Below are 27,999 nucleotides of genomic sequence, written 5' to 3'. Positions count from 1 at the left end.
TTAAACACAGACTAAAAGCTGCTCTAATCACCTTCGTCTCTACTCCACCTCTTAGACACCTGGCCCAGTCCAGAGTGTTTCTATACACATGCTGCAGCTGATTCAGCCTCTCTGCACCATCAGGACACTGCCCATCCTCATTCTGCACATGCTCCACCTTATTTATCATTTCCACCTGCAGAGAGAAGAGAAAGAGCAGAGGGGACAACAAGTGGCAGTTATGCAGTTTAAGTTAATTTCATGGTTTTGACTTACAATTTAAAATAATTTATGTTTAATAAATCCATTGTTGTTTTTAAACACGCATTTAAAGGTTCTACATAATGTGTCCAGGATGGAACCAATGTTCAATCTGTTGTTAAGGTTTGACAATATTTTACATGCCACACTCGGTAGAGGGCAGCATCTTCCCTTTCTCAGTCTGTGGATAGACATTTGGGGATGTGTGCAGCAAGGTTTGGGTAAAGAGGGTGTTTTTATTAACCTCTTCAAGTTAATGCAGCCAATGGAGCATGTAATTAGTATTTTATGTGCTGGTATGAAAATAAGATCTTTATTTGTGACAGACCTGTCGAGTTTATGTTATTTATGTGTAATACAGTCGTCATTTTGTAAAGGTCAAATGAACTGATTGTGGATGTTTTGTGTTGGTGAATAATATGTTTTAATGTTTACTCGCTATGACAATGCCTTAATGTGAAAATTGATTATTTTATGTTGCTTTGTACAGTTTTCATGGCATCTAATAAATGCCAGTAGGAGTCAAGAACACCTTGTGTCTGTCATTCTACTTGGAGGGAGTTGCATCCAGTATAAAGAGCAGCAGGGACTTTAGTCCCATTCAGGGCAACAAGGTGGCTCAGGTTTGCACTATGAATTAAGTTCAACATACCCAGGATATTTTTCCATTATCTGTCTTTACTTAACCTGACTTCTTTTGGAGTATTAGCTTAAAAATCTACCCCAGATTCCAGCCTTCATCATTCAAGTCCAGCCTATTTGAAGCTGGAAAAGCTCTGGCTGAAATGTTAACTATGTAAATCAACATTTAACTCAGTATCATGTCTTTATCATCAAGTCAATAATTACATCATCATGTAATTATTATTCTATTAGATTAATATCACAGTTTTCAGTCGCAGCCTCTGTGATATGTAACAGGACACAACACTATGATTTTTACTAATGCTCATCAGATAAAGACAAAGACTTAAGATGGTCATCTGTTTCTGAAATATCATTGGACTAATAAACATGACCGAATGTACTGAAAGAAAGACACATGTACAAATGTGATTCGTGGATGTCGGGGCTTCTGGTCTGTAAATCACGTCTGACACTGTGGTCAGCAGCACAGGAGCACCACAGGGAACTGTGCTGTCCCCTCTTCTCTTCACCCTGTACACCTCTGACTTCTGCTACAACTCTGAATTATGCCACATTCAGAAGTTTGCAGACGACACAGCCATCATGGGGTGTATCTGGGATGATCAGGAAGAGGAGTACAGAAGTCTGGTGAGGAACTTTGTCGCATGGAGTCACACAAACCACCTTCAACTCAACACCTCAAAGACAAAGGAACTTGTTGTGGACTTCGGGAGGTCCAGAGAAGGTCCACTGCCGGTTCAGATAGAGGGGGAGGAGGTGGAGGTGGTCAACAAGTACAAGTACCTCGGGCTGTGGGTGGACAACAAACTGGACTGGTCATGCAACACAGAGCACCTGTATAAAAAAGCCCAAAGCCGACTGTACTTCCTCAGGAGGCTGAGGTCTTTTAACATCTGCAGGAAGCTCCTGAGGATGTTTTACCAGTCAGTGGTTGCTGGAGTACTTTTCTATGCTGTGGTTTGCTGGGGGAGCAGCACAGCAAAGAAGGACTCATCCAGGCTGGAGAAACTGATCAGGAAGGCTAGCTCTGTGGTCGGCATGAAGCTGGACACTCTGGTGACAGTGGCAGAGAAAAGGACACTAAAGAAACTGCTGGACATTATGAACAATGCTGGGCATCCTCTGCACACGGCCGTAAACAACCAGAAGAGTCTGTTCAGTGACAGGTTGCTTCTCCCCAAGACAAGAACTAACAGACTTAAAAACTCCTTTGTCCCACACGCCATCAGACTGTTTAACTCCTCTCTGGAGGGGAGAGGGAGGGGAAACAGGAGGACAAAGGAGGGGGGGACAACTAAGCTGTAGTGCCTCTTCACCTCACTGTGCAATACCTTGTGCAATACTTTTGTTAATAGTCAACGGTGCAATAGACTCCATACTTGAAATGTGCAATTCACTTGTATTTTTACTTTTATTCCTATTTATTCTATTTATCCCTTTCGTATATTTTATTTATATTTGTCTCTGTATTTATATATATGTGTGTGTGTGTGTGTGTGTGTGTGTGTATAATATTCTGTAACTCTGTAACTTCTGTTGGTGCTGTGCTTTTTGGAAACCGAATTTCCCAGAGGAACCCACCCGAGGGATTAATAAAGTTTTATCTTATCTTATCTTAAATATCACATGGATAATAAATTTAATGACAGTTCTCTGATTTCAGGGCTGTGACAAAAATGAAACTGACCAGGTGTTTAGTTTTGAAATGAGAAAACAAAGTGTGAGATCAGATTTAATCCTCCCACAGTTTGATGAGTGAGGACCAACGTCTCTATAAATCTGTAATGTCAGTTGGATTTCAAATGTATTTCGTGTAGACATGAACACAATAAAAACAGTCATTGTTCTCTTTGTGTTCTTGTCTCATAGGTTTCACTGAGAAAAGAGGTACTGAGAAAGCTGTAAATTTACAGGAAACAGTGGAGTTTTTCTTTAATTCTTCACTGTGTTAATTATAGTACTGCTGAAAGTACCATGGACTCACTCCAACAATTTATTCACCTCAGAGTTTCCAGTCTACAGTGTGGGCTCTCCACCAGATCAGACAGCTTCTTCACATCTGAATCCTGAAGGTTGTTTCTTCTCATGTACAGCTGTCTCAGATAGGAGGATTTCAATGCTGATACCAGATAATCACAGGCAATCTTTGACAAACCACAGTTTTCCAAACTGAAGAAGAAAAAAAACATTAGTTCATTAGTAAGTTTCAGCTTGAAGTCATTCAGTGTTTCATCATCTGTTGAAAGATGAAGAAGGTTAAAAATCTAGAACTATATAATCTTCACACACACATATTCATCTCAGCACAACTAAAACATGCTGACTGACCTCAGAGTTTCAAGTCCACATCCTGGACTCTCCAGGAAACCACACAGATGGTTCACTCCTGAATCCTGCACATCAGTGTTGTTACTCAGGTCCAGATGTTTCAGATGGGACAGGCTGGACTTTAAGGCTGAGACTAGAGAAGCACAGCTGACCTCTGACAACCAGCAGTACTCCAATCTAATTTCAATCAATCAATCAATCAATCAATCAATCAGTCTTTATTTATAAAGCACTTTTCATACAGAAAAAAAAATGTAGCACAAAGTGCTTTACATAGTTAAAAGCAGCCCACCCCACCCTCGAACTCACTCCCCACACTCTCATTAACATAAATGATGTGAATACACACATACCCCCCCACCACACACCCACACACACACACACACACACACACACACTTAAAGAGTAAAAATTGGGCTGGGTACGCATGTGCCAAGTGAGGAAACACTATAACAGGGAGCCGTCTGCACCGGGAGCCGGTCACAGACCGCAGCCTCCGGGCTGGGCACACAGCAGGAGGGAGGCAAAGAAGCCCCCCAGCCAGGCTGAGAGGACCCCCAGAGACCCAGCAGCCACGGTGCAGAGAGCGCCCTCCGAGGAAACACTGGAGATATGACACAATAGGATATATACAGGGTAAAATGATAAAATAAATAAGGACGGGATACAATATAAATATAAATAGAGTAAGAAGATTAAAAAATGAATAAGAATAAAATCAATAAATATTAGGTAAAGCCTAAATTAATAATAGAATAACAGGATAGAGTAAATAAGCATAAAATAAATAAACGCTAAGTAAAAGCTAAATTAAAAAGGTGGTTTTGAGCCTGTTCTTAAAAACATGTACGTTCTCTGCGGCCCTGAGGTCCTCCGGCAGGCTGTTCCACAGACGAGGTCCATACCACTGAAAAGCTGCCTCTCCGTGAGTATGTGTCCTGACTTTAGGGACAATCAAAAGGCCAGTACCAGAGGACCTCAGGGTCCGCGAGGGTTCATATGGTAAAAGCAGATCTGAGAGATAAGAAGGCCCAAGACCATTAAGACATTTAAAAACCAATAAAATAACTTTAAAATCAATCCTGAAACACACGGGGGGCCAGTGCAGCGATTCTAAAACCGGTGTAATATGGGCCCGCCCTCTGGTCTTCGTCAGCACACGAGCTGCCGAGTTTTGCAAAAGTTGTAAAGTTGAAATATTCTTTTTAGGAAGACCAGAGAGCAGGGCATTACAGTAATCAATGCGACTGGTAATAAAAGCATGCATCAGCATCTCTGTGTTGGCCTGAGAGAGAATAGGGCGGACTCTGGCTATATTTTTTAGATGATAAAATCCAAATTTGGTTACATGTTTAATATGTGGGATAAAACCAAGCTCAGAGTCAAAAATAACACCCAGGTTTTTCACTTGTAGCGAAGGACATAGTGAAAATGCCTCTAATTTAGACAAGAGTTTCTCTCTCTGAGCCTCAGGACCGACGATTAAAACTTCAGTTTTGTCCTGGTTAAGCTGTAAAAAGTTTTCTGCCATCCAAGATCTTATATCTAAAATACAGTTAAAAAGGGCATCCATTGGTCTGGTGTCATCAGCAGACACGGAGATGTACAGCTGAGTGTCATCAGTGTAACTGTGAAAGTTCACTCCATGCCTCCTGATGACACCGCCGAGAGGGAGCATATACAAATTAAAAAGTACAGGGCCTAAAACCGACCCTTGAGACACACCACATGTCATTTTATGGATCTTAGAGGAGCATGTATCCATACTCACCATAAAAGTTCTGTCTGAGAGACAGGAAGTGAACCAGTTGTGTACAGCACCAGAGAGGCCCACCATGCGTTTCAGTCTGTTTAAAAGAATAGCGTGGTCTACTGTATCAAAGGCTGCACTTAGATCCAGTAGCACCAGGACTGAGAACTTTTGGGAGTCCCAGTTACATCTAAGATCATTTAAAACCTTTAGGAGAGCCGTCTCTGTGCTGTGGTTCACCCTAAAACCAGACTGGAATATCTCCAGGATCTGTCTATCATTCAAAAAGTCATTAATCTGAGTAAAAACTAGTTTTTCTAAGATTTTACTTAAAAATGGTGAGTTAGATACAGGTCTGTAGTTATTAAAATTATTACAATCCAAATTGCTCTTCTTCAGAAGGGGCCTCACCACTGCCGTTTTATAGGCAACAGGGAAGACACCCAACTGAAGAGAGCAATTCATCATGTATAAAAGCTCAGCCTCAAAAAATCCATAAAGTGTTTTAAAGAGTGAAGAAGGGATTGGATCTAAAAGACATGTGGTGGGTCTCACTGTGGAGAAAACTTTCTGAAGGTTCTCAGCATTAACCAGGAAAAAGCTGTCCAGTGTCTCCTCAGGTACAATCGAGCCCTCAGATGTGTTTAAAATCATATCGCGATTAGATAAAATATCAGATCTGATGGCGCTGACGTTTCCCCTGAAGTGGTCTGCAAACTGCTCACAGAGTGAGTCTGTGGGGGTTCTTTGGGAGATGTTAAAATCAGGGTTAAATAAATGATCTATAGTGGAAAAGAGGACCTTGGGATTATTTTTGTTATTATTGATTATTTTGGCGAAGTATGAATTTCTTGAATTCCTTAATGTATTATTGTACATTTTAAGTTGCTCGCAAAATATTTGATGGTTGATAGTATTTTTATTTTTCCTGCATCTCCTTTCTGCTGTCCTGCATTTTCTTTTGAGTTTTTTGACTTCTTCATTTCTCCAGGGTGATGCATGTTTTACATTAATCTTTTTGGTGGTGAGTGGAGCAACGGAGTCAATGCTTTTCTTCAGTTTGCTGTTAAAATGATTAAAAATCAAATCACAGGGTGCAGGTAAAATCACAGGGTAGCATTCGTCTAAAACCCTGGTAAAATTTGCAGCCACTTCAGAGGTTGGATAGCGCCTCCTCACAGTTCGCACGAGGTCTCCCGCTGAATAAAACCGGCGATGTTAAAAAACACACAGTAGTGGTCAGAGACAGCCAAGTCAATTTAAGAAGAAAACATGTAAAAAAAAGTTTCAAACATAAAGATTTGAAATATAGTAAAAATCAGTCAGTGAACTGACCTCAGATTCTCCAGTCGACAGTTTGGACTCTCCAGTCCAGCAGACAAACACTTCACTCCAGAATCCTGCAGCTTATTGTAACTCATGTCCAGCTCTGTCAGATGGGAGGATTTGGACTTCAGAGCTGAGGCCACATTGTCACAGTGAGCTTCTGAGAGTCCACAACCAGCTAGTCTGTGGTTAGAGAAAATATAAAATGTGTTTTTATAACAGCAGAAAATCTGCATTATAAACACAAGACTGAATGTATATGAAGATAAAACAGAGTGACATCATAATCTGATGAACATCTGCTCCTCACATCTGTGTTTCAGCTTCTCTTACTGTGTTTGACATGTGAAGCTTTAGGGGGAAAGGTGAGCTTAACGTCAGGTTTGCATCCTGGTAAATAAATTGTTGGAGTGAGTCCTGGCCAAACCAGTAGGTAGAAATAGTCTTACGATGTGAAGTATCTTCAAACTCAGTCACCTTGAGCTCCCATCTAACTTGGATTGAGTATGCACACAACAGCCTCAGCTCTTCTGTTAACAGTTTCTTTACATTTGAAGTTTCTTTAAATCACCATCTTGACTGTAAATTCCAGTCAAGATGGTGAAGTGGTCCCATCTGCTGCAACACCATCTGCGACACTGGCATTGTGCCTGGAAATCGATAAAGGCTGTGTTTCTCAGATTGGTAGATAAGAATTGGCGCATGGAGAACAATCAGAGGACTGTCTACCTGTTCAAGAAACCTGTTGAACCTGTCAGCGGCTGTCGGTGTCTGATCCTTGGCTCTGATTGGCGGTTAAACATGACACAGTACCACTGTATTAAATTAAATGACGCACAACTGTACAGTGTATAGTGTCAAGTGAAAGTGAGATAATGAGGATTTGAATTAATGTTAGAAATAAGATGCAGAAAGAAACCTGCAGTTTCTGGCCATTCTTAGATTGCAGTAATTCTTTGCAAGAATTATCTGAATTACAAATACTAAATTTATGAGAATCCATTAAATTATGTTAAAGACCCATAAACACACACTGAAATTCAAACCTCATTGAAGCTCAGATATTCAGCTTTGAAACAAACTTAATTTGGACTTCTTCTTCTTCACATGTTTATCTCAGCACAAATAAAACATGGTGCTGACCTTAAAGTCTCCAGTATACAGTCTGGACTCTCCAAAAAAACACACAACTGCTTCAGTCCTGAATCCTGCAGGTCGTAGTTGCTGCTTAGGTCCAGCTCTCTCAGATGGGAGGGGTTGGACTTCAGAGCTGAGTTCAGGTAATCACAGCTGACCTCCGACAATCTGCAGTTTGTCATTCTGAATGAAGAAAAAAAGATGTAGATTCATTTTTTGATGTCCTCATCAGTGAGGTTATTTTTTTAATCAACAGACTTATTATCATGAATCATCATCAAGCCTTCTGTTAACATTAAGATTGAATCAAACTTTAGACACAAACAGGAAGAAGGTCAGACTCCAAACAAACCTGACCACATGACCTCATCTCTCTGAGGTGACCAATAATTGGAGTATGAACTTTACAGAGGTATTCGAATGAGTTTGTTTTTATCTTAAATTTAAGGAACACAGGATTTTTGACAGTTTGGGATTAATAAAGTTTAACCTGACTCAGTATTAATGAAAAGTTAAACAGATAGATAGAGGTTCAACCAGTAATCAAAACTGTACAAAGTTTTTGGAATCACTTGTACCAGGTACTGTACATAGCATACATTTTCACTGCTATGCTGATGACACCCAACTCTGTCCATGAAGCCAGATAACACACCTCTATTAGTTAAACTGCAGGAATGTCTTAAAGACATAAAGACCTGGATGGCCGCTAACGTTCTGCTTCTTAATTCAGATCAAACTGAGGTTATTGTACTCGGCCCTGAAAAGCTTAGAAATATGGTATCTAAGCAGATTCTTACTCTGGATGGCATTACCTTGACCTCCAGTAACACTGTGAGGAACCTTGGAGTCATTTTTGACCAGGACATGTCCTTCAATGCACATATTAAACAAATATGTGAAACTGCTTTCTTCCATTTGTGCAACATCTCTAAAATTAGAAATATCCTGTCTCAGAGTGACGCTGAAAAACTAGTTCATGCATTTATTACTTCCAGGCTGGACTACTGTAATTCATTATTATCAGGAAGTCCTAAAAACTCCCTGAAAAGCCTTCAGTTAATCCAAAATGCTGCATCATGAGTCCTGACAGGGACTAGAAAGAGAGAGCAGATTTCTCCTGTTTTGGCTTCCCTTTATTGGCTCCCTGTTAAATCCAGAACTGAATTGACAATGATGCTTGTCTTTTTGAAAACACGCATGAGACATACTTTCATTGTATACTGATCATTGTTTTATATCTGCAGTTTAGTGTCACTACAACGTCCAAATCATATGCATCTTAGCACCCAAATAAATTTGGTGTCTGACCTCAGAGTTTCCAGTTGACAGTGTGGACTCTCCAGAAAAGCACACAGAAGCTTCACTCCTGAATCCTGCAGGTTGATATTGTCACTCAGGTCCAGATGCTTCAGATGGGAGGGGTTTGACATCAGAGCTGACAGCAGAGTAGCACAGCTGATCTCTGACAACCAGCAGTCCTTCAGTCTGAGTGAAGAGAAAAAAAACACACACACACTAGTAAATCATCGATTAGCTATTAAGATATGTTCTCATCAATGTGATTTTCTCAAACACCATGCAGGTCAGACACTAACCACACCTGAAGCAACTGCAATATATGACTTCATCTTTGTAAGTGCAGAGCACTAAAATCACAAATATTACAGTTATCTGAATGTGTTTCACTTTGTCTCATATGTAACAACCAAAGCAGTTTGAGTAAATTTGAAAGAATAAATCATGTAAATTAAAATCTAATTAGCGATGCTATTCTTTCAAGTATCTGTAACATTATCTGTAACATATGGGGTGATCGTGGCTCAAGAGTTGGGAGTTCGCCTTGTAATCGGAAGGTTGCCGGTTAGAGCCCCGGCTTGGACAGTCTCTGTCGTTGTGTCCTTGGGCAAGACACTTCACCCTTGGCCTACTGGTGGTGGTCAGAGGGCCCGGTGGCGCCAGTGTCCGGCAGCCTCGCCTCTGTCAGTGCGCCCCAGGGTGGCTGTGGCTACAATGTAGCTTGCCATCACCAGTGTATGAATGGGTGGATGACTGGATATGTAAAGCGCTTTGGGGTCCTTAGGGACTAGTAAAGCGCTATATAAATACAGGCCATTTACCATTATCATCACATATTTTTCCACACAATAGCATTTACTAAAGCTATCTATACTACAGGCTCAATCCTAATCCGTACCTTAGTCTGAGGTTCAAGCTGTGTGTGAGGATGATTTAGAAACCTGATTTTAAAGACTCTCAGTAATTAAATGAATCCTGCTACAGTCTGACAATGAGCCAAAAGAAAAAAAACAGTTGTTTGGTCTTTTGGATTCTGCAGGTCGTAGTTACTTTTGGTAAGGAAACATTTCCAAAGCAGACACATCCTGAACATATATGAACAGAAATAAGTTTCAAACTTTCCACCAAATATCTGAACTATAGAAAAATAACAGCTGCAGTCAGTGTACTCACCTCAGAGTCTCCAGTCGACAGTTTGGACTCTCCAGACCAGCACACAGAAGCTTCACTCCTGGACACGGCAGGTCATTGTAACTCATGTCAAGCTCTATCAGATGGAAGGGGTTTGACTTGAGAGCTGAGGCCACAACTTCACAGTGAGTCTCTGAGAGACCACAAGAATTCAGTCTTCAATTAGAGAAAATATAAAATGTGTTAGTATAAAAGCAGGTAAGGTAACATCATAATATGCAAACATCTCATCTGTGATTGTGTGTGAACAATTTGACGACTGAGCTCTAAAATTCTGATAAAATACAAAATAGCACTTTATTAAAAATGTCCTACTAAAGAAAAAGTAACATATGGGATATAAACTTAGCACAAAAGAAAAGGAAATTTGTGTTGGTAGAATATTCCTTTGCTATAACTGCTTCTTGGCAATAGATCTTATACCATGAAAATCCTGATTATCTTTCCCTAAATGTGGCCTATTTCTTAGGAAATGAAGGACAATCCATTTGTGGGTAGAGCAGCAGATTTGAGTATGTCAGTTGCAACCATGAAAAAAATCTTGCCAAATCTTCTATGCCAGTGCCAAACAGCTTATTCTGTTATTGACTCTTCTTTTGAGCTTCTAGTAGCCCAGGTGATGCTAATCAGGTTCTTGATTGGTGCCTGTGAGCATGAACCCTGCTACGGTGGTCAGTTGATGTCTGCTCCAAGTATACCATATTTAAATGATTTGGTTAAGGAGAAACTATGCTGACTGCTGCACCAATCGGGTAACAGCTTTCGGTGGAAGCAGTGTGATAGTGTGGGGCAGAATCTTACTCACTGGAAAAATAAGGCTTTGCATTATTGGAGGAAATCTCAATGCAGAGAGATACTGAGATACTGTAACCAGTGGCAATCCCATATCTCCACAGTCTGGGCCTGGACTCTATCCTCCAGATGACAACACTTGCACGCACAGAGTGGGGTTTATCAGCGACTACGTTTGGGAGTGGAGAGGAAGACCTGTCCGCAGTCCTAACCTTAACCTCATTGCACACATGTGGAATCAGCTTGGTTGTGCTGTCCATGCCAGTAACCAATACAACCACATTGGCTGACTTGTAACAAATGCTATGCCACACTAGTGTGTGACCAAATTGGTGACCAGGATGAGGTGGAGCCAGGCTGTTGTGCCTGTGTTTGGTTCTTCTGCATGCTAATGAGCTTTAAATTTCCCCGAAATGGGCCAATTGTTTCTTCAAACATTCAATCCAGGAAATGACAGCGGAAAAAGTAAATACCAGAGCAAGCTGTTTGGCATTGGCAGAGAAAATCTAACAAGTGTTTCATGGATGCAAACCACATAGTCAGCTGTGCTGCTGTAACACCAAAAGTGTTCATTTAATTGAAATGAGGAGTGAGTGCATATTTGAAACAGGTGGATGGATCAGGAGATTTATACCTTTTAAATTTAACTTTATCATCTATGCCTCAAAAATTAGCCACCTGGAAACAATGGGTTATAGCTGGTTTGCTATTTCAAATGATTGGCCTGCCAATGATAACAGTCATAACCTGGCATTGGTGAAATGTTGGGGACTTGGAGCTGATCAGCCTACAGATAGAGTACTGGGGGGATTTACTGGGACCTGTAGCTACTGGAAGATCAAGACTGAATGCAGTCAGACCTGGCCATGGGCTACAGGCCAACAATGGACAGGTGTTATTGTTCCAACGTTTTTATCAACTTTTAGCCAGTGCTATTGATCGTTATGGCCCTCATTTGTTCTCTTTGTGGATGATGATCAAAGATTCTAAAGGAGAGGGCGTGTAAAAGATCCACATCTCGGGCTTGGAATATGTTTGTTTTCAGCACTGCAACTCTAGCAGTAATTTTTTTTTTTTTTTGGTTTGGTAGAGGCTGGAGATACAAACTTCTAATTACTTTTCTGAGTAGAATTGAGTACTAAAACCTGGTACTAAAGAGGCCCTGAAATTAAATTATTAAAGACTGAAGTATCAATAAATTTTGACTTTGCAGAAAATTTACGGAGAAATTCAGTTTTCAATGCTCACTTCATAGTTCATCTATAGTTGTCTAAGGAGCTTGGATAGAAAAGCATCTGGACTTCCCCTCTGAGAGGTGAAACATGAAACCTGACACTAACTAAACTACTAATTAGCAATGATCAATAATGCTAATGATCAGATCTGGACTCACCGAGCTTTTCTGCAGTTCCTCACAACTGGAATAAGTCTGCGTCGTCCCTCCAATGATGTGTTGTACCTCTTTAGGTCCAACTCATCCAGAACCTCCTCTGACATCTGCAATATGTGGGCCAGAGCTGAGCAGTGGATCTCAGAGAGTCTCTCTGATCTGTTCTCTGACTTCAGGAACTTTTGGATCTCCTGATGTACTGAGAGGTCGTTCATCTCCATCAGACAGTGGAAGATGTTGATGCTTCTGTCAGGAGAGATTTTATCACTGTTCATCTTCTTCAGGTTGTTGATGACTCTCTGGATGGTTTCTGGACTGTTCTCTGTCTGACCCAGCAGACCTTCTAAGAGTCTCTGGTTGGACTCCAGAGAGAGGCCATGAAGGAAGCGGACAAACAGGTCCAGGTGGCCATTTTTACTCTGGAGGGACTTTTCCATGGCTTGTTTAAGGAAATCATCCAGAGCTGACCCACTGTACTTTTGTCCCAGGAAGTCCTCCAACACCTCTGTCTTCCTGTTGGTGAAACAGTGGAACATGTAGACTGCAGCCAGAAACTCCTGGATGCTCAGATGAACAAAGCAGTAGACTGGTTTCTGGAAGATTACAAACTCTCTTTTGAAGATCTCTGTGCAAACTCCTGCGTACACCAAGGCCTCTGTCACATCCAGACCACACTGCACCAGGTCTTCTTGGTAGAACATGATGTTTCCTTTCTCCAGATGTTCAAACGCCAGCCTCCCCAGCTTCAGAAGAACTTCCCTGTCAGCCTCCGTCAGCTCCTGTGGACTCGTCTCATGTCCCTCATGGAACTTGTTCTTCTTCCTCTTTGTCTGAACCAGCAGGAAGTGTGAGTACATGTCAGTCAGGGTCTTGGGCAGCTCTCCTCTCTGCTCTGTAGTCAACATGTGCTCCAGAACTGTAGCAGTGATCCAGCAGAAGACTGGGATTCTACACATGATGTGGAGGCTCCTGGATGTCTTCATGTGGGAGATGATTCTGCTGGACAGCTCTTCATCACTGAATCTCCTCCTGAAGTACTCCTCCTTCTGGGCGTCAGTGAAGCCTCGTACTTCTGTTAGCCTGTCAACACATGTGGGAGGGATCTGATTGGCTGCTGCGGGTCGGGAAGTTATCCAGACGAGAGCCGAGGGAAGCAGATTCCCCTGGATGAGGTTTGTCAGCAGCTGGCTGACTGATGACTTCTGTGTGACATCAGACAGCAGCTTCCTGTTGGTGAAATCCAATGAAAGTCTGCTTTCATCCAGGCCGTCAAAGATGAACAAAATCTGAGAGACAGCCAGCTTCTCTGCTGTGACCTTCTGTAATGTTGGATGGAAAACATGGAGCAGCTCCAGAAGACTGTACTGCTCATCTCTGATCAGGTTCAGCTCCCTGAATGAAAGCAGAACCACCACACTGACATGTTGGTTCTCCAAGCCCTCTGCCCAGTCCAGAGTGAACTTCTGCACTGAGAAGGTTTTTCCAACACCAGCCACGCCGTTGGTCAGAACCACTCTGATGGGTCTCTGTTGGTCAGGTAAGGCTTTAAAGATGTCCTGGCACCTGATTGGAGCGTCATGGAGGGCGTCCATCTTGGAAGCTGTCTCCAGCTGCCTCACCTCATGTTGGGTATGAACCTCTTCACTCTGTCCCTCTGTGATGTAGAGCTCAGTGTAGATCCTGTTGAGGAGGGTTCTACTTCCTGTTTCACTTCCTTCAGTCACACGTTCACATCTCCTCCTCAGACTGATCTTATGTTCATCTAAAACCTCCTGCAGACCAACATCTGCTGAAAGAAAGAAAAACAATGAGACTAAAGAGAAAGAAAACTCTTCAATGTCTGAACAACACAAGAAGTCCAGTTTTCAGAAATGAGTCCATCAGCAGACAGATGTTCAGTCTTACTTTGTACACAGCTGCTCTGACTGGCTGTCTGCAGTCCAGCTCTGCTTCTGGATCTTTCTCCACACTGGGGACAGGAGGAGTCTCCTGATGAAGCAGACTGGTCCCAGTATGAGGAGATGCACTGTCTGCAGAACCAGTGTCCACAGCTGGTAGAGACTGGATCCTTCAGGACGTCCTGACACAAAGCACAGCAGGACGGCTGCTCCTCCTCACAAACACCACTCCTCTTCCTCCCTCTGTGAACACATTTCTTCATCACTAAAATCAGTGACTGTTAGTGACAAACATCCAGATTTGATGACACTGTGCAGAAGCTCTGATGGTGACACTGAAAAGTCACAGTGGAGATACTTCTGTCCACCTTTGATTAGACTCATTATAAAAAGGAAAACAAAGTTTGAACACAGTCATGTTTCCAGTTCACTGACTTACAGTTATTCCATGGACACTCACTCTAACCTGAACCACAGCTACAACCCAACATTGTTGAGGCCTCATCTCCTCCTTTCCTGACTGTAGAGGTTAAATATGCAACAACCAACAAATAAAAGAATTTGGTTCATTTCAAAGAAATTCACACGGTGACCAAGTAAAGTAACCGTAGTAAAGGAGACAACATCCCGTTGATGGTGGGATTATTTGAAAGATTTGCTTTAGTCACGTCACCAAATGCAGTTGAACCACCCGTGGATCCATGTTTGACCATTCTACCACTCTGAGCTCTGCTTTTGAATCATTTTATTATTATCATCATTCATTTATTCATTCTTTGGAGGGGGGGTATTTCCTAAAGCCGCCCTAATAAGGTGATGTTCAAGGGGAAATATAACAGAAACTCTTTCAGTGTTATTCATTAATAAATTAACAGATAAACTGTGAAGAAGAAAAAAAACTGAGATTTAAAGGAGAGAGTGAGAAACTTGATCATCCATCCTCATAATACATGTTTATCAGTATCTGCTGTGACAATACTGCAGTAATAACTACAAGTCTACATTTCTGTGACTGTTGATCAATCACAGCAGGAATCTGAGCTCATCTCTGCACACAGAGCAGCTTCAGCTCTGGGATAAACTGCTCGCTTCACGTCCTTCTCAGCTCACAGACACTCATCCTGATATTTTCCTTTAACATTTGATGGTATAATTCATCTGAGTTTACACTTTATCTGCATGAATACAGAAAAACAGACCCAAACTCCATAAACCATCAGTTTCACCATGTAGAATATATTGTTGTTTCCTTGCTTTTAATTCAGAGAAAAACTCTGATTTGGATTTTCTCTGTTCTCTTTGCCACAGCCCATCCCAGCAGCAGCTGAAGCAGCTGACTGTCACAACACTGAATAACACTTTAGGAGGAATTTCAGAGGTCAGTAAAGCTCCAGTTTCAACATCAGTTAATTAATCATAGTTCATCATTAATGTTAACCTGGCTGGCACACACGTTAATGTTAGCCATTTAAATATTAGCAGTTAGCTGAGGCCACAAGAAGAAGAGGCCCTAGAAGAACAATGGATGATAAGATTAGATTTTCAAGACTAGGCAGAGACGTGTTTTCCTTTACTGTCTCTTACAGAGGAGGGAGCAGATACCAGACGAGGTCACGGAGGTACGGGGAGGATTCGCAGCAGACAGCAAGACTGCCACGTCCATGCGAGAGAGCGATGGCTACGATAATCTCTGTTTTTGTCTCCCTATATAATGTTGTACAGCCCATGTGAGGGTTAACACAGACATCAGTCCTTCTACTTAAGTATGTTTGACACTTTGTTTACGTCTAAATTAACTTTACTGTTAACGAGTTTTCATGTTTCTGTAATCCACCAGTGTGCTCATGCTTTTTTAAGTGAAAACATATTTTTAATGATCAAATATAATTATGTTTGTTATTTGTGGATTTTAAATGTCCTTGACAGAGACAGATGATGATCATTATCCTGCACTGTGGTCTCAGGTTTGGTCGAGCTAGCACAAAGAATGGCTATGTTGAACTTCCTCCTGGCATCTACACTAAGAAGTGAGTCCAACATTAGCAGGGTCTCGTTCCTTTATCTGGATTCACTTTAGCATTCACAGTCACGTGAAGCTTGTTATTAACTCGATAAGTCAACCCAGGGTTTCAGCTGAGCGCTCACATGAAACACATGGTGTTTGGCAGCATCTGATCAATCATATTCATGGAGACGTGTATCAGCAACAGAGCAGCTGAGTTTACAGAAGGAAGTCAAACTAAACCACAGGAACAATATGAGGAGATTACACACATAATAAAATACTAGCAGTAACACAGCTGCTGCAGACAAATCAGTCGTGTGATCGTGTGTGAGAGGAGAAGGACTGTAAAGGAGTTTGGTGTTAAAAGCTCTGTATGAATGTGGGAGACTTTGAAGGGCTTTAAAAAGGCCAATATAAAATAAAAGGCAGCAAAATTGCTGAGTGTGAAAGTCACCAGACTTATCAGACCTCTGTGATTAAGACCTGTAAGAACACCTATTTGTACTTGTTGGCATTATATCAAACACACATGTATATTAAGCCTTTGTTTGAACTCTGGTTGAATTTGTTACTTTCAGACTGTGAAACATCACAGAGGCTGCAGCTGCAGATCTTTTATTCACCTGGAAATTTACTTTAAATGTTAGATGGAAAATGTATTGCTCAGTTTAACCAAAGTAAGAACAAGAATCCATAAACCTTCATAAAGACAAACATCTCCCCAGAACATTGAGCTGCTGAAGTGTCACTGAAGGGAAAAACTATTTGTCCTCCTCCATCCAGCAACACCTGAAACACCTGAGTGGAAGCTCCTCCCTACACTGTGTTTGAAGCAAAGCACAAAGGAGACACCTGCTGGAGCAGCTGGAGTCCTACAGACACTCAGCCTCTTCACTACACAAACACCTCCTACAACATCCACTCTTTCCACTCTGACTGCTGTGTTTGTGGAAACACTCCAACACACACCGCTTCACATACCAACATAGAAATGTGTGTGAAAAAGAGCTGAGCTGATATTGAACATGAGGATTTATTCAAAAATACAGGAACAACATCTAGACACACATTACCTCTCAGCAGGAGAAGAACAGCCTTTAAAGTCTTCACCAAAATCCTTCGAGTTGTTGCTCTTTAAGGAAACACAGCTGGGTTCAGGTCCAGGCTCTGGATTAGTTTCAGGGTTATGTCCAGCTGAGCCTGGTACGCCCCACAGCTCTCGGCTTTAAAACAACACACACAGAGGTATGAGTGTGAATAATGATGGAGCAGTGATGTGAGTGCTGAGCTGTGACATGGAGAAGAGTCATGGACAGTTAGAGATGGTCATCTCACCTCTGAGCTTTGGTCTGGCTCTCATGTTCCCCACACAGAGTGCTTTTAGAGGGAGGGACTCCCTCCTCTCTGTCCTCACACTGATCCATGCTGCTCAATTCACATCAGCTCACACACACTTTCTACCTTCACCTGCAGAGGAAACACAAATCATTCATGTGCACATCAACTGAGAGCTGCAGAGGTCGTGTCTGATGTGTTGGACTAACATCCATCTGAGACGCAGCTTTCATTTCAGTAACAGTGCCCAGGACCAAGCTGACTGCTTACAGAGAGTTCATACTGTAACTGCTAGCTGCTCTTTGGGCTCCGCCTCCAAGACTGTGTTGTAGGTTGAATGGCTTCTTTGTGAGCACGGCTGCTGAGTTATTGCTTTTATGTGCAAGGAATTTAATTGTACCCTTGAAATGAAATTATTTGCTCGGATCATGTTTTTGCTAATGCTTGTGTTATGACATAAAAAAAACTGAAGGACAGGTGAGAAGTGGGAGGAGATTTTCAAATTAATTTGTAGATGTTTATATTTGTCTTGTCAGAGTTAAATGTATCTTATATCTCCCTTTTTTCACTGAGCAGTTTCAACTTTTATTAAAAATGGAATGATATTTTTTTAAGTCTGCAACTTGTGGATTATCAATAAAGTGCATTTATTTTTTCAACATGAATAGTGTACCACTCTTCAACCTTCTGCATGACTTGACTTTCTTTTTCTTTTCAAACATACTTTACTAAGAGCATAAACAGGACATAATGCCAGCATAAAGATGATGATTGGTGATGGGTCTGCCTCGCACAACCCCTCGCTGGAACAGAGACAATTCAACTACAACAGCAAAAAGCTTTGAACACCAGGCAGAGCTCTTTGAGTTTCTCGTGCATGAGGGAGAGAACTGGACAAAACTCATACTGGAGACATACAAACACAGATGTGTTTGTATGTCTCCAGTATGAGTTTTGTGTGTGTGGGTCAAGATGTGACCCCATAAACTACTTCCCCAAACCTGCAGTCCAGCTATTGTTGGGATTTAAATATATATTCTTAATTCTTATTTTCTCATTATATTTTTTTTATTTATTTTAATATGAGATGCCTTCAGAAACTGAGCTCAGAGGAGACAAGACTAGGTTAAGGCATAAAACAATAAAAGAAGGTATGACCTCTCTCATGATCCCAAGTTGTGTGTGCATGCCAGAGCACTCTGGAAGGCACACAGAGTCTTTACAGACTACTAAGGATCAAACCTCTATCATCATGCAATCAATTATAAAACTCTAAGCATATATGAGTAAATATTTCTAAGCATAAATGACAATCAACAATATTAACCTTACAATTGGCATCAGGGATTTACTTTTAGGCAATAGGGCAGTTTTACTTGCTGCTCAGCAAAAACATATTTATGTTACAGTTTTTTCAGCTAAGAAGAGCTTAAAGACTCTCAGCTTTTATACTCAAGCCCCTGTAAATAGTTGGACAAAAAAATAATTTTCTCAGAAGTGTTCATGTTCATGTTCCTTTATTCACAGATTATTTCACAGATAGAGACTGAATAACATTTGTAACCCGGCACTTTGCAAAAACCAATGACTTTAAATAAGTATTGTATTATTTTAAAAGTCGGAATATAGTATAAATACTATGCCTAACCAGAAACTTGTGACTTTTATTAAAAAAATATTTTTAAAAAAATTGATCGTTTAAATGCATTTATCTTTAAATACTTTTTGTCATTAACCAAAATGCAGTGAGTTTATTTTCGAAATGTAAAACCTGTCAAACCCGTTTATGGTGTGAACAAAGCGGACATTTTATGACGCAGTATTTTAAAGCAGAGTCAGACATGAGAATCTAGAAACTATCAACTACATGTAGGTAAAAGACTAACTTGTGACTTTTTTTTAGCTTGTGCTGTTTCCATGAATACAAAGACAAACTGTTAAAGGAGGAAACAAAGCAAACTTACAGTTTCTTCACACACCAACAAGCTCCGCTCCACACCTGGACACTAAACACAGACACACAGGTGAGCTTCTTCCGGGAAGGAGGCGGGACTCCACCTGAAACTCAGCACAGGCGGGAGGGGCTAAGCTCTGTGTGTGCTGATGTGTTAACTTTAAACATATGCCGTCTGACTGCTCAGACTGAGTCAGAGTAAAGTTCACATGCTGACGTGTGGAGACATGAAACCTTGTTGTAGCTGCAGGTGTGAACACACTGATCCCAGATCAGCTCTGCTGTATTTGTAACATGAACATTTCTGCTGCAAAGCTTCAAATGTTCAGCATGTTTCTTTGTTTCCAGTCTATAGATCCAGTCACACTTTCTACCTTCACCTGTGCAGTAAAGACTGAGAGCAGAGCTGAAACCAAGCGTCCAATCAGTGAGCAGCATCAACACTTGAGCTTCCTTCAGACTATTATTGAAGATGTTGTTGGTACAAAGTTCATCTGCTGCTCACATGAATCCTGTGATGAAAGCTTTGTTTCACTGAATGTTTCTTCAAAGCTCATTTCAACCTGTTGAAGTCATGAATGAAAGTGCAGACTGAGAGTGGATCACATGATGTTTAAGGTGTGTCATGTGACATGTTCAGTATTGTCACACATGTCTAGTTTGTCCCTGATATCATAACTGCTCAAACACTGATGATTATATTTGAAGAATTATTCCTGATGGCAGCAAAGTTTGAATTGAGCTCTCTGTCTGTGCGGATTTGTCGCCCTCTGGAGGTCAAAACACAAACTGCATGATGTCACTGGTTACAGTGACATCATGCAGATATATATACATATATATACATATATCACTGACTTTCAGCTTGTTGTGTTTGTGGATATATGACTGACTTTAATTATTAAACATTCGCACATAAATAAGTGATGTCATATTCAGTACTTTTGACAGTTCACTCTTCGGCTGCTCCATCTTATTAGGGAAATTCCATAGACATAAATGTAAATTTCAAAACTCAACCCCATCATTTAATTTGTTTTTGATTGAAATTGAATATTACTTAAACTCTCTTAAATTAACTTCCAATAAAAAAGGTTTATCATTGATTTAAATTCATTCAGAAATGTTTAACGAATGAGCTGTCACAATTTTCAAGTACAAAGTTGTTATGAAGTCTGTCACATTCCCCCTTTTTTTTTCTTTTTTTCTCCTTTATTTATTTATCCTTCTTATTTCATTGTACTGTATATTGTTACTCTTATTTGCCTTGTATGTCTACTGTACAAACTGAACTGGAATGACTGACTGTTCACTTTATAATTTCAATAAAGTTTGGGGGAAAAAAAAGAAAATTTCTTCGGCCGCTCCCTTCTGCCGTATTTTGCGAAGCGTGCGCCGGACCATGCTTGATATTTGGGGAAATCGACGGCGCATTTGGAGTATGCGTTTGAAGTACACTTCGAATTGGGACAGCCGTCGTCGCGTGGCGGTGACGTAACCGCACTTAAAATGCGTACTTCAAGCATGCAGACCCTGAATTGGGACAGAGCCATCAAGCCATCCTGTCACACTGAGCATGTGCAAACACAGCAGCCAACATCCTGTTGCACTGAGCATGTGCAAACACAGCAGCCAACATCCTGTTACACTGAGCATGTGCAAACACAGCAGCCAACATCCTGTTACACTGAGCATGTGCAAACACAGCAACCAACATCCTGTCATACTGAGCATGTGCAAACACAGCAGCCAACATCCTGTTGCACTGAGCATGTGCAAACACAGCAGCCAACATCCTGTTACACTGAGCATGTGCAAACACAGCAGCCAACATCCTGTTACACTGAGCATGTGCAAACACAGCAACCAACATCCTGTCATACTGAGCATGTGCAAACACAGCAGCCAACATCCTGTCACACTGAGCATGTGCAAACACAGCAGCCAACATCCTGTCACACTGAGCATGTGCAAAAACCGCTCTCAGCTTCAATCACTCACAAGCTCCACCCTCCACTTAAAAGCCCAGAACAAAGCTTGTGACCAACACAGCACAGACAGAGGTGATGTTCACGCTCTGTTTCTGGGTGGGAAACTCACCTGTGGGTGTGGCTGTTCCTCCCCTACAATCTCTGATGTCACAGCTGCTAAATTAGACTGAACTGAAGCCAGACTCAAACAGGAAGGACCCGTCCCATCCTGGCAACAAACTGTTCCAACTTCTGCAATCTGGTAGAAGATTCCGCATCATCCGGGCAAGGACAGAGAGACTCAAGAGGAGCTTCTATCCCCAAGCCATCCGGGCCCTAAACACACACACCCGCCCTCTCACATCATCTATAATTGACTGAGACAGGACTCTCTTCCAGACACTCTAAACCAAGGCACAATGTACATTTCAAATTCCTTTAATTTTAAATATCCTGTAAAATAGTCAGATGTCTATTCATATTAATGTACAGAATTCACCTGCTTGCTGCTACTACTGCACATTCACCCAGTGTATATACTATATATATATATATATATATATATATATATATATATATATAAAATGTTCTTCCTCTACACCCCCCCCCCCCCCCCCCCCCAATTTTTGCACATGTCGAGGAGCGTGTCAGGCTACATTTCACTGTGTGTTATACTTGTATAACTATGCATGTGACAAATAAAGAACCTTGAACCTTGAACCTTGAAACAGAAAACATCCTCAAAGACTTAGAGAGAGCGCTGCTCTATCTCTGGACCCAAAATATATGTTCTACCACCACGCTGCAATGCATCTTGGGATAGGGTGGGCCCACCTGTGCTTCAAATCCAGGGAGAAGGTGGACATGTTTGTGGGAGGCTAGGATTCTGGACGCCCTTTGCGGCCACGCTGTGATGTCATGGACCTTCAGAGGAAGCAGAGACTGAATTTAAACACACCTGCTGACTTCATGTGTTCTGCTCTGACAGCTGCCATGTGTCACAGCGTGGATAATAAATCCATCAAACTTCACTCAGCTCCAATAACACCATCAGTGTTTGATGTCCAGAGGATTCATCAGCTTTAACCATGATAGAAGCAGGAAGTTAAGATGAAGATGATAAACCACACTGAGCGACACACTGCGAGCAGGTTCGCAGAGATCTGAGCAAGAGCGAATGAAAAAACTGAGCGAGAGGGGCTGTTATTAAATGAATGAAGTCCTCACCTCCCAGCTTCAGTCAGACTGGTTCACCTATCCCCACACCAGTCACACCACTGGCTGAGAACATGGATCAGCACTTGCACTTGAGCACATGGATAATGTGACTTGGAGCTCTTTTGGTTCAGAGACAGCAAGCAGTTAGGCAAAGAGAGAAGAACTCAGCCTGTGGGATTCACTGAAAGATGTCATATAAATCCTCAGCACCATCCACAAGCATTTGCATTATTTGCAAAGAACATGGAGAACATCGGTGTATGAACGCAGCAGTATTCGTGTATATTGGAACACCTGCATTAGGAAAACAACATTTACAGCTACATTTACCAGAGGATCACAGACCCGCGCAGTAAACACAAGAGAGATAAACATGTTTGTGAACACAGGTTTGTTCTTACAGATTTATGACTTAATGCCAAACTATTCTGATCTCATTTTAAAATGAAACGTGTCCATGTAATGACTGCATTAACCTGATGGGCCTGAGGTCAAGTTTAGAATATATTGTTCATTTCTTCAAAAGATATTTCAGATTGGTCATACCTGATAAGTAGAAAAAGTAAAAATTATCTTTGAATGGTGTTTTTGTGTTTATTTATTTCTAAATGCTTGGACTGGCCAAAATGAAAAGGATTAGCAATGAGTATGTAACACTGGTGGTGCAATACTAGTAATGGGCATGTAAGACCTGTTAGTGCTACTTCTTGCCTTCGTTGCCTGTAGTACGGCAGTATAGTTACCTTTAACCACAGTACGAGGACAGAAGGGAAATATGGACCAGATCAGACAGGTTCTAGATTTGTAGGAGCTAAGGGTGTATGACAACAGAGGACTTGTACACAGTAGGTGTAGAAAACACAATTGCATTTATTAGCAATTATTAAAGTTGTGCACATTTAACAAAAGTAGAGTGCGCTTCTTGAAAACAAAATAAAATAAAATAAACCCCACAAATGGTCGACCCAAGGATATATTGTCTTTTGTGTCTTTTTTAAAGTCAATTTCAGTCTTTCAATGTTCAATAGTCACTCAGTGTGTTTGTAACCAGTCGGGTTACAATCTACCAGTTCATCCGGCTATTTGGGCTGGGCTCGCCATCCAGTACTGGAAAAGGGATCCTCGATTCTTCTCAGGTCCTCAAAACCAATCCAATTCAAATAAGCAAAGGGAAAAAACCTGACCTGGGGACCAGGCCAGAACACAGTAGTTCAACATTTAAGCTATCATGCCTGTAACTTATTATTACTACTGGTTGCTTGTAGTGCTTCTAAATTTCTTTCAAAATATTCTATGTTGTACAACAAATTATTCTCATTTCAAAGGGAAAAAGTGCATAGGAAATACACATTTAAAACAATACTAAATAGCTCAGCAGTGCATTAAAAATACACATTGGCTTGAGACTTATCAAGTTTCAGCTAAGTACAGTGCAGGTGAAGGCACTTAATTTCACGTTGCTAATACTTAATTGTGCAGAACTATAATTAGCACCATGAGAAAAGTGAACATGTGCTAACATAACAACGTCGCACAAAACCATACATCAATACCACAGTAATGTGACATAAACCTTTAAAGAACATCTCGTATAAAGTGCAGCAGACTCAGTGCTAATTGCTTTAGCCTCGGAAAAGGCACATTCATTGCAAAATGGCTAACGGAAGTTAGCATCGGAGCTAGCGGCAAGTAGCATGCTATGCTAGCGCACGTGTTTTTTTTTGTTTTTTTGCGATCAACTTTTTTTTTTTTTTATTAACAATTGAAACAATACAGTCACAAACAACATAACACATTATAGCGCAAATGAACTCTCGTGGAGGATAAAAAAAAAAACAGTCAATACAACAAAACTAACAGCAAGGATATGGGGGGACGGGGGCTAGACAAAAAATCCACAGTATTAACGGGGAAGAATTAAAAAAAGAGCACAGGTTGATACACAATAAAGGTAATAATCAAAACAGTAGCAAATGGGAAATGTCATCATAGATTGTGGCAAATTTGCTTGACTTCAGTTTTTTAAGTGACATGAAATAATGTTTAAAGTCATTGATGAACCATGTAAAGGATGGTTTTCTATTCCTCCATTTACAACAATGTATATGGTATTTACCTGACAGGATGACAATGTTAATCACAGTAGAGACAGATGGATGTTGTTTAGCCATATAGAAAATAATATCAAAAATATTAAACTGGGGAATATCGTTGATCTTGAGGGATAACCAACTGTGTAGTTCTAACCAAAAGGCAGCTGATACAGGACATGAGAAAAACAAATGGTGTAATGTTTCACAGGCTGAATCACAAAATGCACACTGATCAACCTCAAATTTAAACCTCCTCTTCAAAAATTCAGACACAGGATATATATTATTAATTATCTTGAAATGAGTTTCTTTTACTTTTGGGGAGACAGGCCACTCAGTGAATTTTGAGAACGCCTTTTCCATGAGTGACTGGTCCCCATGAAGGGCCTGCAAATATCTACCTGAGTTAAACCCCTGGAAAAGAATAGATTTAAAATTCACACTGATAAATTTATTGTTACATTTACTATCATTTAGGATGCGGTTACCAATTTTTAAGTTTGGCAGCGCTGGATTGACCACAGAGAGTAGCATTGTGTTGCGTATCAGCTGCCTTAGGGCCAAAGGGTGTCACGGTCTGGCTGGGGCAGACCGTATGTTGCAGGGAAGGACTCAAGCGCAGACCGAAATGAGATATGAATAACAAAAACAAGCCGTTTATTAAGGCAAGAAACGAGGGTACAAAATAATAGGGAATCGATGAAAACTAAACAATGACCTAAACTGGGTGAACTAAAACGAAACATACAAAACTCTAAACATAACGAACTGACAGGGATACCTGGAGCGGAGATATAGGAACAACGGAGCAGTACAACGGACGAGTACAACAGACGACCTGACAAAGAATGACGGAGAGCACACAGACTAAATGGACACAGGAGGATAATGAGGGAAGTGGCAACACATGGGGACCCAGCTGATACATGAACATAATTACGTCACAGGGGGAGAGTAACTGAATATGATGAACACAGACACGCTAGACCTCTTCACAATAAAACAGGAAACACAGTGAGATATTGACATGACAACCTGAACTTGACAACATAAGCCACAGACATGAAATACATGAAAAGCAGGGGAGACTTAACATAGTGGAAACACGAGGGGAAAATAACTAGGAACACCTAGGCATGATAGACTTAACATAGTGGGAACACGAGGGGTAAATAACTGGGAACAACTAGGCATGATAACGATGAACTTAGGAAACCTGAAGGCTACATAAACTAAACACAAAACGCTGGGTCAGCAGACCCAGGATCATGACAAAGGGATAGCACAGCAAACTTTTCTGTATTCTTTTAATGGACAATTAAAGTCGTGTCTTTTTGAGAAAGACACGTAATCCAATAGAGCACCACTCGAATCCAGCAAGTCAGTTACAAACAAGATACCACTCTCAAACCAGTTCCTGATAAATAGTGTCTTTTTGTTAGCAGTTATCACTCTATTGTTCCATAGGGTCGACATGTGAGGAGAAAAGTTGGGTGTAAACACCATTTTCCAAAAATGAAGAATCTGTTTGTGAAAATTAGAGAGTGTAACAGGTATTTTACTAGTCTCAAAGTCACATTTTAATAGAAAATCAATTCCTCCTAATTCCTTAAATAAAGATCTGGGTATATGAAACCACATGGAATCAGACTGAGATAAGCAAGCTCTGAGCCAGTTGATCTTAAAAGTTCCGATCATTGATTCAAAGTCTAAGGCTCTGACACCATCCTTCTCATAGTCTTTAACCAACTGTGATCTCTTAATATAGTGGGTTTTGTTTTTCCATAGGAATTGAAAAATAATTGAGTTGGCTTTCCTAATATTTTGGGGAGAAATATAAAGAGAATGACATGGGTAAATTAATTTAGAGATACCTTCAGCTTTGGAAAGGATGACTCTACCAAATATAGTGATATCCCTGGTTAACCAACGACTAAGGGATTTCTTCATGTCGATGATACGATTGCAGATGTTGTTGTCTTCTCTTCGGGACATATTTTTAGAAATCACCATACCTAAATATTTAACTTCCAATTCAACTCTTATAGAAGCTATATTAGAATCAGAACACGTGTGGATAGGTAACAATTCACATTTGTTAATATTCAGACACAGTCCTTACGCCTGGGAGAATAATGAGATAGTGTTAAGCGCTTTAGCTACCATGGATTTATCTCTTAAAAACAGTGCAGTATCGTCAGCAAACTGGCTTATTTGGAATTCCTTGTCAAAGATGTTAATACCATATAAATCAGGGTCTTTTTGGGTGATAAGTGCCAGCAGTTGAGTGGTTAATATGAACAATTTGGGGGAAATAGGGCATCCCTGACGGATACCTCTCTGCACATCAAACCTAGGTGTCATTCCAGGGTTAAGTGAGACAGAGCTAGAAATGTTACTGTAAAACATTTTGATCACATTACAAAAGTTTTCCCCAAAACCCAGGAAATTCAAGGCTTTAAGCAGGAAGGGATGTTCAACCGTGTCAAAAGCCTTATAAAAGTCCAAAAACAACACTAAGCTTTCAGTCTTTATATGCTGGCGATAATCAAGCATATCAAAAATCTGTTAGGGGGTGGTGAGTAAGAGAACCCAGACGCGGACCGCTCGTTAAGGTTGAACAGTGTCTTTATTTACAGTGAAGCCAATCCAAAGTAATCCACAGTGCTTAGTCCCTTCCGTGCTCCCCTCGTGTGTCCATACGACTTTCGTGAACAGTGACGTCTCTCCTCTCGTATCTCCGTCTCACTCGTAGCCTGGAAAAAAGGCAAACAGACGCGGTTAGCCTCCCTCCGCTATCAAACGTTTGTCTAACACTCGCTGAATTCGAGTCACTACCAGGCTTGGTGGAATTCTCCAGCGCTGTCTGTCACTCAGCCACACCATTAAATAGCTCTGTCACAATGGTGGATGATTGGCAGCAGCTGGCGAGGAATCAGTTGCAGGTGGGACCGCTCAGAGTGGCGGCACTTCCGGGTCGGACATCTCCCGTTGCTACGCAACCTCGTAACAACTACAACGGAGACAAAAACAGAGCGGGAGAACAAACACACATACACACACACAGGTCGCCGGTCGGGGCACCGTCGGACCTGACAAAATCAATCTAATGTGATTGTGTATATGTCTTCCTTTTATAAACGCCGACTGACATTCATCCACTAAATGTGATAAACAATCATTTAAGCGGTTCGCATATACATGAGCCAGTAATTTATAATCATTACACAGAAGGGTTATGGGTCTCCAATTATCCAGAAGTAGTTTGTCTTTGTTGGGTTTTGGAATTAAAGTAATTAGACCTTGTTTCATTGTAGGTGAAAGATTAGTTGATGAGATACATTCTAAGTAAGCACTGTAAAGAGTTAATCTAATGTCATGCCAGAAAAAGGAGTAAAATTCCACTGTTAGCCCATCAATACCTG

At 41.0% G+C, this 27,999-nt stretch overlaps 1 protein-coding gene across 1 annotated transcript; it reads right to left on the bottom strand.

Annotated features, from left to right (window-relative positions):
- Positions 1 to 129: 129 nt before the first annotated feature.
- LOC146634538 (NACHT, LRR and PYD domains-containing protein 12-like) lies at positions 130 to 19,351 on the bottom strand. The gene is made up of 12 exons (XM_085377349.1): positions 19,304 to 19,351; positions 17,340 to 17,471; positions 17,078 to 17,227; positions 14,007 to 14,242; positions 12,105 to 13,890; positions 9,902 to 10,075; positions 8,741 to 8,917; positions 7,436 to 7,612; positions 6,302 to 6,475; positions 3,217 to 3,393; positions 2,890 to 3,057; positions 130 to 175 (listed from the first exon to the last, which is right to left on the bottom strand). The coding sequence occupies exons 2-12, from the start codon at positions 17,426 to 17,428 to the stop codon at positions 166 to 168; spliced, it is 3,318 nt and encodes a 1,105-aa protein (XP_085233475.1). The 5' UTR covers positions 17,429 to 17,471; positions 19,304 to 19,351; the 3' UTR covers positions 130 to 165.
- Positions 19,352 to 27,999: the final 8,648 nt, after the last annotated feature.

Source organism: Diplotaxodon limnothrissa, linkage group LG3, assembly GCF_057381915.1.
Source record: "Diplotaxodon limnothrissa isolate DT_005_m linkage group LG3, D_limnothrissa_male_GT1.1, whole genome shotgun sequence".
NCBI lineage: Eukaryota > Metazoa > Chordata > Actinopteri > Cichliformes > Cichlidae > Diplotaxodon > Diplotaxodon limnothrissa.
The sequence above is the reverse complement of the archived record's forward strand: the minus strand, read 5'-3'. Positions and strand labels throughout refer to the sequence as shown.